This window comes from Phascolarctos cinereus, unplaced genomic scaffold (genome assembly GCF_003287225.1).
Source record: "Phascolarctos cinereus isolate Bilbo 61053 unplaced genomic scaffold, phaCin_HiC Scaffold_2;HRSCAF=192, whole genome shotgun sequence".
Lineage (NCBI taxonomy): Eukaryota > Metazoa > Chordata > Mammalia > Diprotodontia > Phascolarctidae > Phascolarctos > Phascolarctos cinereus.
This window is the reverse complement of record NW_027555625.1, coordinates 265,876,142-265,892,320: the sequence shown is the minus strand read 5'-3', so window position 1 is coordinate 265,892,320 and position 16,179 is coordinate 265,876,142. Positions and strand designations below refer to the sequence as shown.

The 16,179-nt window shown below is 45.2% G+C and overlaps 1 protein-coding gene across 1 annotated transcript in view; it reads left to right on the top strand.

Annotated features, from left to right (window-relative positions):
- The window catches only part of HMCN2 (hemicentin 2), a 174,661-nt gene extending 166,441 nt beyond the window's left edge, over window positions 1-8,220 (top strand). The window contains 4 exon segments of the mRNA XM_078149996.1: window positions 1,111-1,431; window positions 4,380-4,499; window positions 5,504-5,630; window positions 6,788-8,220. Of these exon segments, the coding sequence (XP_078006122.1) occupies window positions 1,111-1,431; window positions 4,380-4,499; window positions 5,504-5,630; window positions 6,788-7,151 (932 nt within the window). The 3' untranslated portion in view covers window positions 7,152-8,220.
- Window positions 8,221-16,179: the final 7,959 nt, after the last annotated feature.

The window sequence follows — 16,179 nt, the reverse complement described above, 5'->3', positions numbered from 1 at the left end:
GTGTGGGGGTACCATAAAGGGCACTAGCCTAAGAGTCAGGATCCTTGGGCCCTGTGCCTAGCATTGTTCTCTATACCTGTCCATCAGATGTTGTATTTGTCCTCTCTGCCCAATCACCAATTTGCTTTGTGGTCTTTGTTTTCTCATTGTTCCAATGAAGGGGTCCTATTAGATCTCTAAAGTCCCTTTTAGCCCCCAAATCCAACAAAAAAAAACTTAGTAGGTGCCTGCTATCTACAAGCCCTATGTTAGGTGCTGTGGGGAGGGGGGCGGAGTACAAAGGCAATTAACAAATGGAACCTGGAGGAGTAGATAGAGTGCTAGACTTGGAATTAGGCAGACCTGGGTTCAGATCCTCCCTCAGATACTTCCTGGCTATATGACCCTGGGCAAGTCACTTACCTCATCTCAGGTTCAATTTCCTCTTTTATAAAATGAGGAGGTTGGACTCACTGGCCTCTAAAGCACCTTTTAGCTCTAAATTAATGAGTTTATGATGAGCCTATGAACCATACAAGCCCAGATTTATCCAAGTTGCGAGAACCCTGGGAAGGAAGAGATCATTGTAGCCCAGAGCCACAAGATGGGAAGACTTTGAGGAGACGGGGCTGACGTTGGGACTCGTCAATGGGTAGAGCTTGGATAGACAGAGGTGAAGGAAGGCATCCTAGGGAGTGGGAACAGCATGTGCAAAGACTTGGGGGAGGACAATTACAGGTATGGGTTGGAGAAGTATCAAGCAATCTGTCCTGGCTGGATCATAGGAGTTTGTGTAGAGAAACCGTGGAGAGATGGAGTTGGAAAACTCCCTTGGGGAGATAGCATGGCTTAGTGGTAGGAGCCCCAGATTTGGAATCGAAAGACCTCAGTTTGATTCCCAGCTCCTTCACTTCCCACCTGTGTGTCCTTGAGCAAACCTCTTGGGCCTCAGTTTTCTCATCTGCAGAATGATAAGACTGGCCTAGAGGGATCTCTAAGCTTCCTTCCAACTCTAGAATACTTTGTGCCCATGGGACCACATTGTGGAGAGAGTTTAATGTTAGAACAAAAGAAGTGTTCCCTGCTCAATGATACCCACTTTCTTCTCTCAATCTTTTTCTCCCCCTCCAGATATTAATGAGTGCTTGCAGCTGCCTAGAGTCTGTGCTTACCAATGCCAAAACCTCCAGGGCAGCTATCGCTGCCTGTGCCCACCAGGTCAGGCATTACTCCAGGATGGCAAGGCCTGTGCCAGACCGGAAAAGATGGAAGGCAACGTGACCACGGTCAGTCACCAGGGGTCCTTCCCAGTCTGGCTGCGGCCCCGAGCCCGAGCTCATGGTGGCTCCTACCATGCCTGGATCTCTTTCCGGCCCATTGGAAGTCCCCTGAGCTCCATTGGTAGGACCTGGTGTCCACCAGGCTTCATCAGGAGGAATGGAGCTTGCACTGGTAAGGCAGAGCCTGGGACTGATCTACTGGCACTCCCATGAGTCCCCACCAAGCTAGAAAACTCAGGACCCAACTCAGTAATTTGGCAATTTAGGCACATCAGTTTAGTCTCAAGTTCCCCAGAAGCAATTTTATTCAATTTAGTGTTAATATATGTTCAAACAATTTTTAATTTGCAGAAGAGACATCTAAGTTGGCTCCATTCCAAGACAGTTGGAGGTAACATTTATGGGCATTTTGAATAAGAAAAGAATCATAATATATTCAAATATGGCATAGATTAAAATTCAGTGACGTTGCTTGAGTTACCACTCAGCTCCTTCTGAACCATTCCCCTTAAGGACTGAAAAGAGCTCCTTTCTGAGATAAATATCTTAACCTTGAATTTTTTTTAGGGGAGTTAGATGGCACAGTGGAGAGAGTGCTGGGCCTAGGGTCAGGAAGACGCATCTTCCTGAGTTCAAATCTGGCCTCAGACACTTACTAGCTGTGTGACCCCGGGCAAGCCACTTAACTCTGTTTACCTCAGTGTCCTCATCTGTAAAATGAACTGGAGAAAGAAATGGCAGACCACTCTAGTATCTTTGCCAAGAAAACCCCAAATGAGATCATGAAGAAGTTGGACCCCACTGAAACAGGACTGAACAACAAGAAGTCCTGAATCTAATCACTTTAGATTGAGCTTATCCAGGCCACAGTTAAGTTAGGCTATTTATCACCTTGGCTCTTTTCAAAAGAAGACCTTACCTTTTGTTCTTCCTATTTTCCTTAAGAGAAAAGTCTGAAAAGAGGTTTATTTATTTAGGCTGGAGAAATAGTATTTCTTAATATGTCTAGAAAGCTAAAAAGAAGTATATTTTAAAATATACATTCACAATATTATGCAAACGCACAATCCTGGTTCTGCCACTTTCTACCTGTGTGACTTTGGCAAATCAGTTAACTTCCCCAGGACTTAGTAAAATCAAGGCATTGGACCCCATTACCTCTAAGGTCCCTTCCGGCTCTACACCCGTGAACCTAATTTTGGAGGTGGGGACAGGCAAGCAGTAGCACTAGTCAGAAAAATCCTCATTTAGGAGATATCTCTTGACCTGAATTTTGAAGAGAGTTAGGAATTCCAAGAGAAAGTGAGGAGAGGCAGAGGGCATTCCAGGCATGGGGTGTTGGGGCAGGAGACATTCTAGACGGGAAACAAGAAGTAGCCCTGATTGTCTAGAATGTAGGAGGAAGGTGAAATCATATTAGAAAGATAGGTGGGAGTCAGGTTGTGAGCAGTTGGAAACGTACAACCGAGGAGTTTATGTTGTAGTAACAGGCAGCCTCTGGAACTTCGTGAGCTGGAGAGTGCCTTGGTCAGACCTGTGTTGCAGGAATATGCTGGATGTTAGCTAATTTAGTATTGACTTGTGTGGATTATACAATGAGTGCTGTAGAATTTTCAAGATATGAGAATTCACTGGGGTCTGGGATGTCTTTTTGGAGGAGGACTTGTGGGGGAGAGTGTGGATTAGTGGATTTGTACTCTGAAGCCCCCTGTTGAATACTACTTATATGACCATGGGGAAGGCTGCTTTATCTCTCTGAACCTCAGTTTCCTCATCTATGATATGAAGAGTAACTGGGTGGTGCAGTGGATAGAGCACCAGGCCTGGAGAGAGGAAGACTTATCTTTGGGTTCAAAGCTGGCCTTAGACATTTATTGGCTGTGTGACTCTGGACAAGTCACTTAACCCTATTTGCCTCAGTTTCCTCAACTGTAAAATGAGCTGGAGAAGGAAATGGTAAACCATTCCAGTATTTTTGCCAAGAAGACCCCAAATGGGGTCAGGAAGAGTCAATAACAACAATAACAATATGAAGGAACTGAACAGGGTAACTAACAATTACAGTTGCTAGTACTCTCCCCTCCCCACCTCCAAAGTAATTTTTGTGTCTTCTAGTCTTTGACAGAGTTCCCAAACATTTGGTATCTCTTGGCTTTCAATAAGCTCTCTTGCATACATTCAATTTAAAATAAAATTATTTCTAGAGTTGATCATGCAGATGTACCTAAGCAATAAAGAGATTAATTTATTTCAGTAGGATAATATGCTCCTTTATCAAATATTCGTCACACCTTTTGACAAACTTCTTGTACCCCTGGTCAATGACCATCTCGGTTTGAATTTGAAGAACGGTTAGGTTTTGGATAGAGGGAAGATACTCTAGTCCAGGGCAGCTAGATGGTGCAACGAATAGAGTGCCAGATTTGGAGTCAGGAAGACTCATCTCCCTGAGTTTAAATCCAGCCTCAGACACTTACTAGCTGTGTGACCCTGGACAAGTCACTTAACCCTGTTTGTCTCAGTTTCCCCACCTTTAAAATGATCTGGAGAAGGAAATGGCAAATCACTGCAGTGTCTTTGCCAAGAAAACCCTCAAATTTGGTCACAAAGAGTCGGACATAACAAAAACGACCGAGCAACAAAAACGCTCTAGTCTAGCAAGAATAACGTGGGCAAAAAACGCTGTGAGGTTGGAATGTATCTGGCATGTGCCAGAGGATAGTGAAAACAGAAAGAGTTTGGCTAGAGCAGAGAGTGAACCAGGGTTGTCGAAGTAGAGTGGAGCCCAGGCTGCACCCTTCCCCCTCCCCCAGATTATTTGAGGTTTGTCCCCAAATTATCTGTCTTGGTGACAGGAGGGAAACTGTCAAAGAAGAGATCAGTTACCTCCCAGCCCTCTCCCTGGGCTGTTGGATTGGATCAAGAACTGCTTCTTGCTTAAGCCCCAGGTGGCTTGGGAAGGCCGGGGGTGGAGCAGGGTGGGTAGACACAATGACCACCGACTCCTAGCCCAAGGCAGGTTATTTCCCTGTTCCCTAATGCTGGGGCGTGCTGCCACTTGGACCATTTCTGACTCAGCTCTCTTTCTTTCCCTCCCACCCATCCTGGGGCCTTCCCCAGACCTTGATGAGTGCCAGGTGAGGACCCTGTGCCAACATGCCTGCCGCAACACTGAAGGCAGCTACCAGTGCCTTTGCCCAGCTGGGTACCGCCTACTCTCCAGTGGGAAGAACTGCCAGGGTAAGAGCCTTGAAGAGACAGGACCCCAAAGGAGACCTGAGTTCTAGTCCCAGTTCTGCTGCTAGCTTGACAAAGTCCCTTCATCCCCCACGTCTCGATTTCGCCATCAGTGAAATACAGATAATTATTCTAACATAAGGCCATGTTTCCTAAGCAGTTGTAAACATCTTGGATACTTTTGAGCTGAAATCCAGTTACCCACCAGGGCTGAGATCCTTCTGGTACTTCACCCTTTTCTCTGCATCACCACTGGCTTATATTGCCTATCTCACCATCACTACTGACTGGGGACATTGGAGAAACAGGGTAGAGAAGGATGCAGTAGGCCTGCAACAGGGGGCAGCTGATGGAGTGGATGCAGGCCTGAAGCACAGGGCTGGCCTCTACTCCCACCACCTGTCCAAGGATTTTACCTTTCCCTTCAGAAGCTTGTTAGCTCCATCACAAGACCAAGAATGATGGGCCCAGCTTCCTCTCATCTCCTAGAAATGAACCAAGAGCAGAGTTTTGGAGGTCTGGGCCCTGTCATAGAAGGCACAGCTGAGTTGAACTGACTTGGCTGCTTTGGGGAACCTGAATTTTCAGGGCATGATTGAGGTCCAGATGCCAGAGTAGAGGAGCTGTTGGAGATCAGGCACTGATACTGAGGGCTCAGATCTTCCACCTCATAGGGGATTCTCGGAAATTTCTTATTTTTTCCTCCTCTCTCTCTTCTACTTGCCTATCTACTAGCACTCTCTCTTACCTCCTCTCTTTTCTTCTCTCTTCCTTCTCCCTATCTCCCTCCTTTTTTCGTCTTTATCTCCCCTCATCTCTACTGGTCTCCATCTCCCTTTCCTTCCTACCTGTCTTCTCCCTACCCCAATCTCTTCTTCCTTACTCTATACCCCTCATTCCACCTGCGTACACAAGCATATGTGTGCACGTGCACACACACACACACACACACACACACACACACACACACACACTGCTCCATCTTTGGATTCTTCTCTCTCCTCCAGACATCAACGAGTGTGTGGAGGAAGGCATCAAGTGTGGGCCCAGCCAGATGTGCTTCAACACCCGCGGTAGTTATCAGTGTGTGGACACGCCATGCCCCGCTATGTATCGGAGGGGCTCTAGCCCTGGGTAAGAGACAGACAGAGAACTGATCCACCCCAAGATATCATCCACTTTCAGAACAGGGATGACACTTAAGGGCTGGCTGGCTTGAGGGTGAGCTGGCCAGGGCCTAGTAGTCAAGGCCCAGAACCACATTATCTCAGAATTGGAAGGGATTTCCAAGGTCCCGCCTCTGTACCTGAATAGGAATCTTCCCCACAACATCCTTGACAAATTATCATCCAGCCTGCTCCATGATGAACACCTCTAGGGATGGGAAGCCCACTAACCTCTAGACACAACCCATTTCTCTTTTGGTTCACTAATTATTCCACAGCATAGCACAGTAGATAAGAATGCTGGACTTGGAGTCATGAAGACTTGAGTTCAAATTCCACCTCTGATACTTACTAGCTGTGTGACCTTGAGCAAGTTACTTTGCTTCTTTGGGCCTCAGTTTCCTTTTCTGTAAAATGAGACAGTTGGACTAAGTGGCCTGTAAAATCCCTTCTAGCTCTAAATTATTATGCTCCCATATACCATGTTTGTGTGACTCTAGGCAAGTTATTAAACTGGGAGTGCCACACACAACTAGAGTTGTAGACTGTACAGCCTATAGACAATATAGATTCAGAATTATAGAGTGGTGGCTAATCTGTATTAGGGGGGAGGGGGAGGAAGGAAGTTTCCCCTGCCTGTGAAATCATAGGTCAGATCCAAAGAAAAATCTTTTTAGTAAGGTTTTCTCTATATTGAGTTCAAATCTTCCTCTACACACACACACACACACACACAGAGGAAACTTTTAAATATGAAAACCCAAAAGAGCAGTGCTCCCATCGATTTTGGTTCTGCCCTCTAAGACCAGACTAAGTCTAATTCCTCTTCCATAGGTGTGTCATTTCAAATACTGAAAGTCAATTCTCTTGTCTCTCCCCAGAGACTTCTCTTTTCCAGTCTAAACATCCCCATCCCTCTAACTTATCCTCGTAAAGGGTTATCTCTAGCCCCCTCGCCATCCTAGGTGTCCTTTGACTTACATTCCTATCATAGGAGTCTGGAGACTAGCATTGGCCCCAGCTCAGGGCCTCCTCTCCTTCCCCAGGACTAAAGGACTTTTCCAATTATAACAGAACACCATGATTGTTCATCTCTGTACATGTGTCTGTCTGTCCTTCCTGCAGGATGTGCTTCCGCCGCTGTGCCCTCGATTGCAGCTCAGTGGGCCCCTTCACTTTGCAGTATAAGCTTCTCACTCTCCCCTTTGGCATCCGAGCTGACCATGATGTTGTCCGCCTAACGGCCTTCTCTGATGGGGGCATGCTGCCCAACCGGACAGTCCTGACAGTGCTAGAGCCCGACCCGAGCAGCCCCTTCGCCTTGCGAGACCCTCAAGGCGGGCAGGGCACCATCTATACTCGCCGCCCACTCACTGATGCTGGTGTCTACCGCCTGAAGGTGCAAGCAGTATCCTATGGTGAACACCGAGTGCTCCGGTACCAGAACATATTCGTCATTCTAATCTCAGTCTCCCCCTATCCCTACTGAGGGCTTCCTGGAGTGAGGAAGCCTGGGGTTCCAACTACCCCAGCCCCTCTTGGCCTTCCATTCAGTCAATCAGTAAACATTTATTAAGCACCTACTATGTGCTGGGCACTGTGCTAAGTGCTCTGAATGTGTTCATTCCATGATCAGCCGTGCCCCAAATCCTGGGCTTGGTGCAGAGCATGGCTTCTCCCATTCTGCATTCAGAATACCCATGAATTCCCTGGTAACAAGGCAGCTGGCCCTTGTCTGTCCTCCCACCTTTGTCCCTTCCATGAAACTAATTCTGCCTGGATCCCTCCATCATCCCCTTCCCCAATCAGATCATGTGACCAAACCCTATGGCTGTTAGTTCCGGTCAGCTCAGGTGGCTGAAGGTGACCCCACAGGACAGGCTGGGGAGATTCTGAGCCCTCAGTTTTCACAGTGAAGAGGAGTATTGACTTTCTGAGCTATGATTGAAGATACCTTTGTTCAGTTGTCCTTGGTAAGGGGTGGGAGAGGCAGACCTTGGAGTCTCCTGGGCCCCACCCCAGCTGAAGCCAGGAGAGGCTCTTGCTGTCTCTCACCAATATCAGCTGCTCTTGCAACAGGGGCTCTATCTGGATCTGTGCGTCAAGCCTACATGTGAAGCCCTTCAGCAAACAAAATCTACATCTGTGGCCTTGACCCTCTGGGGTATGGACGGAGAGTGTGAGCGAAGGGGATAGGAACCAAACACAGAGGTGCCAAAGTCTTTAGAGCTGGAAACAAGAAGCATTTTGGCTCAACTCAGCAAATAAACCAGCACTCAGGGACTGGCTCATCAGGTCTCAGGAGCATTCATGTCCACCCACAGAGAAGTCAGATACTTTGTACATGGCCCAAGGTCTTCTGGGCCATGGGGGAGACCCAGGCTTAGTGTAAAGTAATGAGCAAGTACAAGGAAGACCCAAGAGAGGAGGGCAGGCCTGGCCTACATCCAAAGAGGCTTGATTACTTACCAGCCAGATGTTTTTATCTAGCCACATCTGGCAGCTTTGTGTACCATCTTAAATGAATACAATTAAATAAAAGATATGTTATTGATAAACCTAGTTTCCTTATTCACTTACTCCTGCTTTTTCTTAAGCAGATAAAAAGATTTGTGGGAAGGAAATGAACATAGTTCTATTATAATTGTTTCTTCCTGTTCTTCTTCTGATCTGTACCTCCCTGCCCCCCCCCGCTTTAAACTAGATTTTCATGATTATTATTAGTTTTTCAGGTTTCCAGGCTCCCTGAAGGGAGGCCAGATTCTGAGAGAGGAAATACAATGATTGCTAGGAACAGGGCTGATGAAACATATCTAAAAGGATGAGGGACACATAAGGGACAACTTCTCCCCCCTTCACCCTTCCATCTTCACTTTAGGCTTTGGTCTGACATGAGGTAAAGTCTGCCTGGCCTCATCACCTTGGCATTCCTCTGCCCCCAACAGCATCCTTGTCTTTAGCCAGCCATGAAGAAAAAACTGGGAGTGATCTCCAGAAGAACGGGAACGTGTGTCTTTTTGCTGGATTTGGGGAGGGCATAAGAACATATAGTGCTCAGCCTTTAGGCTTTTAGCCTGAGTTTAAGGCCTTGAAGGAGCATAGGTGCATCCCCACTGTGTCTCTCCTACCCCCCACCTTTTCCAGAAAGTAAGCAATCTGATTGAACCAATCCACCCTGAAGTATGACTGCCTAACATAGCAATACCTTCATGGGGGTATCTGAGTTTGTGAAAGCTTGTTAATCCTAGTTCAGCTCATTTGGTAGGATTTTCGGGTTTGAGGATGAAGTATAATTTGTACTTAAGTCAGTTGAAAGAGGTATTTTGAGAATGGAATGGAGGAAGAGGGAAGAAACCTTCACTGCCTCCTCCCCCCACCCATGTCCTACTTTGTGGACTACTAAAAACTATTGTGGCACAGTGAATGGAGTGAGGAAGACATGAGTTCAAATGCTGCCTCAGATACTTCCTACCTGTATGACCCAGGGCAAGTCACTTAACTTCTGTCTGCCTCAGTATCCTCACCTATAAAATGGGGATAATAATAGCACCCACCTTCCAGGGTTGTGTGAGATAATATTTGTAAAGCACTTTGTAAACCTTGAAGTGCTATGTAAATGCTAGCACTGAGTATTAGCTGTTATTACTGCCTATTCTGTCTACCGTTTTGCCTAAATAATTTGAGTCCTGGTGGAGAGACAAGGTTTTATAGAGCTGAATGTAGCTCTTTGTGTAACATAAGTGATCCAGGGCCAGAGCCCTGAGTCACCCCATTTACTGCCACAGCTAAATCTTTTTGGAGCCTAAAAAATTCTCAGCCTACAGAGGGAGACTGAGTAAGGCCCTGGAGTTGGTAACACCAGATCATACTTGCACACTTTGATCAAAGCATGCAAGCCCCATTGCCTGCCTAGAGAGGGTAGGAGGTAAGACAATGAAATCTCTTCCCTCTGGTTTGTTCCTTGGGAAGAGGAAGATCAGATGCTCAGCAAGGATTCTGGCACCATACATTCATTCAGAACTGGAAAGGACTTTTCCAAGGTCACGTAGTCAGTATGCTTTTCACTGTACCCCTTTGCCCTCACATACCAAGCAGGAGGGAAGAAGGGAGGGAGGGTAAGAGGGAAGTAGCCTGGAAGGTTATGGATTACAGGGTCATATAGTTATAGATTTAGAGTTGGAAAGAGACCTCAGATCCGATGTAGTCCAATCTCATTTTAAAGATAAGGAAACTGAGGCCTAAAAAAGGTTAGGTAACTTATCCAAGGCCACATAGTAAGTAGCAGTGGTAGGATTTGAACTCAGCTCCTCTGACTACAGAGCCAGTACTCTTTCCACTGGAGGTCAATCAATCAACACACATTTATTAAGTGCCTATTATGTGTTAGACAGACAAAAGAGGAGGGGACAGAGAGTTTGGGATGAGATGGATAGTGAGAGAGAGTCAAATCCAGGGAGGGGTTTGAGCATGTGACATTTGGTGGTGGTTTGATTTTCTGTCTCCTGGAGCAGTATTTCAGCGTAGCAGAGGTAGCATGGCCAGGAGAGTGCTGGATCTGGAGTCAGAGAATCTAGGTACAAATCCTAATTCTACCACTACCTGTTTGGCTTTGGGCAAAGTCCCTTAATTTCACTGGACCTCAGTCACTCATCTGTAAAATAAGTGGGTTGAATTGTGAGATCTCTTTCAACTTAAAGTACATGATCCCTGCGAAGGGACCTGAGAGTCATCTGCTCCAGCCTGTAACTGATGGAGAATCCCCTTATAATGTCCCAATAAATGATGGGATGATCATTCTAATCATTAAGCAGGGTTTGCTTACACAGAGTCTCCAAGCCACGCAAATTCCCCTTGTTATTCCTGACTGTGTCCAATGGCCTCAGCCATTGGCTCCAGCCTTTATCCCTCCTCTCCTCTCTCTTTCAGCCTTGGAACACTGTGACCTCAGTGTTTTGCAGACAGGATTGGGGATGAAAACAGCCCTGTGGTCACTCATTAAGCAACTCGGATGTAGCTATTTCCATGAAACCCAACAATGAAACTTCATGTTCTGGGTGGAGATGGGTATGTCCAAGTCCAGTGGCTGGAGCAAAAATGGAAGTGTGGGCCCTACAGAAAGCTGTCTGCTGGTAGTTGCCAGCACTTTGGCTGCTTGTGAAATGTCTGGGTTTTGGTGAGGGTGGGTTAGAGGGTGGAATCTCTGATGTCACCATAAGCACTGAACGCAAAGAACAAAAGCTGCCCTGGAACCAACTGGTTTACAGCCTTTCTATCTGTAAAATGGGATTAATAATGTCTACCTCACAGCATTGTCATGAGAATCAAAAGAGGTCATGAATGTGAAATAATGTGGTTTTTCTAGGTCTCCTCTCAACCTTCCAAATCAAGTCCCTTCCCCTCTATCAAGATCATGGCATAATGCGTAAAGTGGGAAGTAGAAAGCTGGAATTCTAGTCCTAACATAGTGTCTCTGATACTATGCAAACTTAGACTAATTACTTCTCCTCTCTGGGCTTTGACTGACCCAGTCATGAAAGGAAAGGATTGGATTAAAGTCAACAAGGTCTTTTCCTGCTTGGAAGCTTGGGTTCAAATCATAGCTCATAAACTTACTAACTGTGTTTTGGTCATAGCAACTCACTAAGACTTGGAAAGTCTCTGGGCCTCAATTTCCTCATCTGTACAATTAGGAAGTTAGACTGCATGGCCACCAAGTTACCTGCTACCTCTAACTTTGTGATCCTATGACATTATTTGTTTCCCTGCAAGGCCCTCCATGGATGGGTGGCATGAGTCCCCAGCAGTCTGGGGGAGTGCTTAGCTCCTTGTTGATTCTCCTCTGGAAAGCACTGGACTTCGCTTTGAATATCATGGGGTCACTTGGCCAGGGCCCTATCTCTGTGTGTCAATCTGAGCTGTTTCCCAATGCTAAGCAATGGGTTCAGGCCCTCCCCTCTCTGATGAGATCAGCAAAGCTAACTTTCCCAAAGCTCATGAACCCCAAAAGCACTACTGGTTCAGCTTGATTCTGGTTCTGCCCCCCTTTCTAGGATCAACCAGCCTGCTTCTAATCTATTTTTCCCTAGATTTTTTTTAGTTGTATGCTTAATTTGCTGATCTACTCTTCCTTTTATTGATGCAAGAGTTTAGAGATACAAATTTTCCCCTAAGTGCTGATTTGACTGTATCCCACAAATTTTGGTATGTTGGCTCATTGTTGTCATTATTTTTAATGAAATCATGATTGTTTCAATGATTTATTCTTTGACCCATTCTTTAGGATTAAATTATTTAGTTTCCAATTAATTTTTAGTCTATGATTCAAAGGCCCTTTACTGAGTGTAATTTTTTAATGTATCATGGTCAGAAAAAGATAAAATTAATATCTCTGCTTTTCTGCATTTATTTGTGAGGTTTTTATGAACGGTCATTTTTGGTGAAGGTGCCACACACAGCTTAGAATAGGTATACTCCTTTCTATTCCTATTGAATATTCTCATCATAGTTAACTTTTCTGTAATTATATTTATCTATTCAACTTCCTTCTTGTTTGTTTTATGGTTAGATTTATCTAGGTCTGAGAATGGATAAATTGAGGTTCCCCCCTCTTAAAATTTTCTATTTCTTCTGTAATTCATTAAACTTTTCCTTTAAGAATTTAGATGCTATGCCATTTAGTGCATTTGGTACTAATGTTAATTCATTGTCTATTACACCTTTTAGCATTTGCCTCTTCCATTTTGTGGGTGCAGTCCTCTTCTATCCATTTATGTAATGGAAAAGGCATATTTCTAGAAACAGGAAACTTGATGTCATGCTTTGCCCATTTACTGTGTGATCTGGGGCAAATCCCTTTACCTCTAGGTGACTCTGTTTCCTCCTCTGTCTTTAACTCCAGCTTCTGGAGTTAAATAGAGGCTAAACTAGTTTGCATGAGGCCTCCTCAGGCAAAGGTGGTTCCCAGAAAATTTTCCTGCATTTGATTCTCCAAGAGAGGAAGAAAGCTTACTCTGAGGGTTTTATAGACTCTTCTTAGATTGTTCCAGTCAGTGGGTGAAGTAAGGGCCTGGGGGAATTTTCCTGCTGCAGAAATGCAAATATAAGAGGAAAGACTTTCAACTGCTCAAAACATGACTGATTTCATTTTTAATCCCACACTAGAAAAAATGACCCTGGCTTGTGGTTGCTGGTATATCAGCATTCTAGACAAGTAGATTGGAGATGGGGTGAGGGAAAGGTGGAGAGAGAATGGGCATAAGTGGGCAGAACACCAGCCCAGGAGTTGGGAGTCCAAAATTTTAATACCAACTTTACTCCTAACAAGTTATGGGACCTTTGGCAATTCACTTTTATCTCTCTGGCCTTCAATTCCTCTATCTATAAAAGAAATGGGGATTATAACCCCTCCTCTATCTTCTGCATAGATAGGTATTTTTTTCCTAGGTTCTCCTCTCCTCCCCTCCCCCAGCCATCTAAATCCAGCCAGCCAGGCCCCAGAACCATAAATTTAAAGCTAGAAGAAAATTTAGAGCCCAGCAGCTCATTTTACAATAAAGAAATTGAGACACAGAAAAGTTAAGTGAATTCAAGTTAAGTCACACAGGTAGTGAAGAGGCATTATTGGAATTCTGCTCCATATTCTTAGACCCCAAATCCTTCAAACTTTTTCCACCTATTCCACCCCCCACCCCCCAGCAGCAAGCTCTGGGCATGACGTCTGAAAATACTGTGATGTCAAGAGAACACTGGACTGGCCCAGGACACTCAGGTGTTCTAGGCTTAACTATGACCTTAGGCAACTAAATTCAACAGCCATCTATGAAGCACCTACTTTTTGCCAATCTCTGTAGTTACAAAGAGAGTGAAGACAAAGTCTACCTGGAGGGTGGGGCTGAGGGAGGTGGAGGAAGCCAGAGGAGACAGAGGTGCTCAGGTAAGTTCATAAAAAGCAACTTCTAGACACAGAGAACAATTACGTCATGGAGTGGGATAGGACTTCCTAGAAGGAAAGTGAGGGGGTGAAGTAGATAGTTTCAAACGGCCCTTCCAGTTCGACCATTCTCTGATTCTAGTTTCTAGAATTTTTGGCTTAGGGTTGTAGTACCAGTGAATTTGGCTAGGAAGGCTGGGTAAGAAATATCTGTTTCCTGAAAGCTCCATTAGTGCCCTAATAAGTCTATTGGAGCCTGTACCTTTTGCTGTGATGGAGATGTTGAGGCATAATACTTGAGTCTTCTTTACAGGGCAGTTTTCCTTGGTGGCCTCAGGAAAGATGTTTAACTACTAGACAGGTTTTCCCAATTGGCATATAAGCTACCCAGCAGATAATGCACCCTTCAAGGAGCTGGTAAGAGTAAGAAGGAGCTCATGTGCTCCCTGGGAAAGATTTTTTTTTCGAGACAGTCAGGGTTAAGTGACTTGCCCAGGGTCACACAGCTAGTCAATGTCAAGTGTCTGAGGTGGGATTTGAACTTAGATCCTCCTGATGCCGAGGCCAGTGCTCTATCTACTTTGACACCTCCTGGGAAAGATTTTTATGTGGTTGGAGAAAGGCTTCTTCCTCTCCTTACCCAAAAAAAGTGGTGCTGATCTGAAAAGTCAGGAATGGAATAGCTAGCTGGTCTGACATCTGAGCAATGAGGCTTAACTACCTTGGGAAGTACTTTGACATATTTCTAAGTGCTTTGCAAACAGATTTTTAAAAATTACTGTGAAAATCACTTGCATGACGGCAGCACTTTTATGTCAGTTAATTTGTATAGTAAAAGGAGTGGTGTAAAAGATAAGATCTAAGAAATGTATGATTGGAAAAGAAGGCTGGTGGGTCATGTAGGGGGAGCAAAGGATAACAGATGGAAAACCAAGTGCTACACTGGTACCCAAGGAATATTCGATGACCTAAAGGAAGGTGCCCAGCACATTGGGTAGTTCTGCTGTGGACTAAATAAGAAAGGGTAGATGGGGTTGCTGTCTTCACCCTTGGAGGTAGCACACAAATGATGGAATCACTCACTGACAAAGTAATGCTGGGGGAGGGGTTTCTAATCTAGAGGTAACTGGCCTTTCTTCTTTCCCTGCCCTTGACCTATCTTAGGATGGCATCCTCCTTGTTTAATTCAGCAAGTAGGTATTTGATGCCTTCCATGCACTGTGCTATAAAAACACCAGATACAAGATGAAAAAAGACATAAGACATAAAAGGACATTACAATGTAAGCACCCTGAGGGCAGAGACTTTTCTGCCTTTCTTTGTATCTCCAGGGCTTGGCATGGGTGCTAGATGCATAGTAATTACTTATCAAATGCTTGTGGACTGAAGAAGTTCAGAGGATCAAGGGCAGAGCTGTGGCAGGTACACAAATAACTAATACAACCTAGAGACTCCTCTAATGCCATTTCTTTTGTGGAGGTGATCTTGGATTCTCAAAGGCCATGTGAATGGAGCACAAGCTTGGACAGCTCCTACCAAGCAAGAAAAGCTTCCAGAGTAGAGCCTGGAGACATCCAAGGCCCAAAGACAGCCAAGGGGACTCAAAAGCAACAGACTGGCTGCTGAGTGATTAATGTTTTTGGTCTGGGCAGTTTGCAAAGCCAGTGTACTAAAGTGTAGGGAGGGGCAGCTAAGTGTTGCAATGGATAGAGTGCCTGGCCTGAGTCAGGAAGACTCATCTTAATAATTTAAAATGAAGCCTCAGAAACTAACTGTGTGACCCTGGGCAAGTCACTTAACCCTGTTTGCCTCCGTTTCCTCATCTGTAAAATGAGCTGGAGAAGAAATGGCAAATCACTTCAATATCTTTGCCAAGAAAACTCCAAATGGGCTTATGAATCAGGGGACAAGACTGAACAACAAAAGTACAAAGGGAGGGGTAGGAGGAAAGGTAGATCTATCCTAAAGCTCAGAAACTTGAAATGGAGAAGGGAAACAGTGGTATGAGAGATTCAAGGAAGGAGGAAATCAAATCAGGGAAAGCTTCGTGGAGGTGGCAGCCCCTGAGTAGGGTACCAAAAGAAGTGAAAGCTTTAAACACTCTTGGATGAAATGAGACCCTGTTAAGGGACCCTGTTGGGTGGGTAAAAGCAAATGCAGCCAGGAAACAGTGATGAATAGCCTGCCTGAGCTATGGGGTAGAGAGCCTGAAGGGGATGTAATGGAAAATAAACGTGGAAAGCTAAACTGGAACTGGATTGTAGAGGGTTTTATACTCTGCATAATAAAGTAGTTAGTTTTATTTGTAGGCGATGGAGATTTTTGAGCCAAGTCTTGAGGGATCAGGTTTGTGCCTTTGGAATATTAATTAAGCTGCTGGCTGTCGGATGCATTCTCTGATGGCGGAGAGAATGGAAGCAGGGATACCAGTTAGGAAGCTATTACCATAAGCCTTTTAGTCCGGCGAATGTGGTACAGGGGTGTGCTTGGGTCAGTGCCCTCCGCTTCCTGCACCCCGGCCTCAGGGCTATTCGTTAGAATCCAGCTTGTTTTTATGGGGCGCCTTTCAGACTAATCGCAGTTGGAT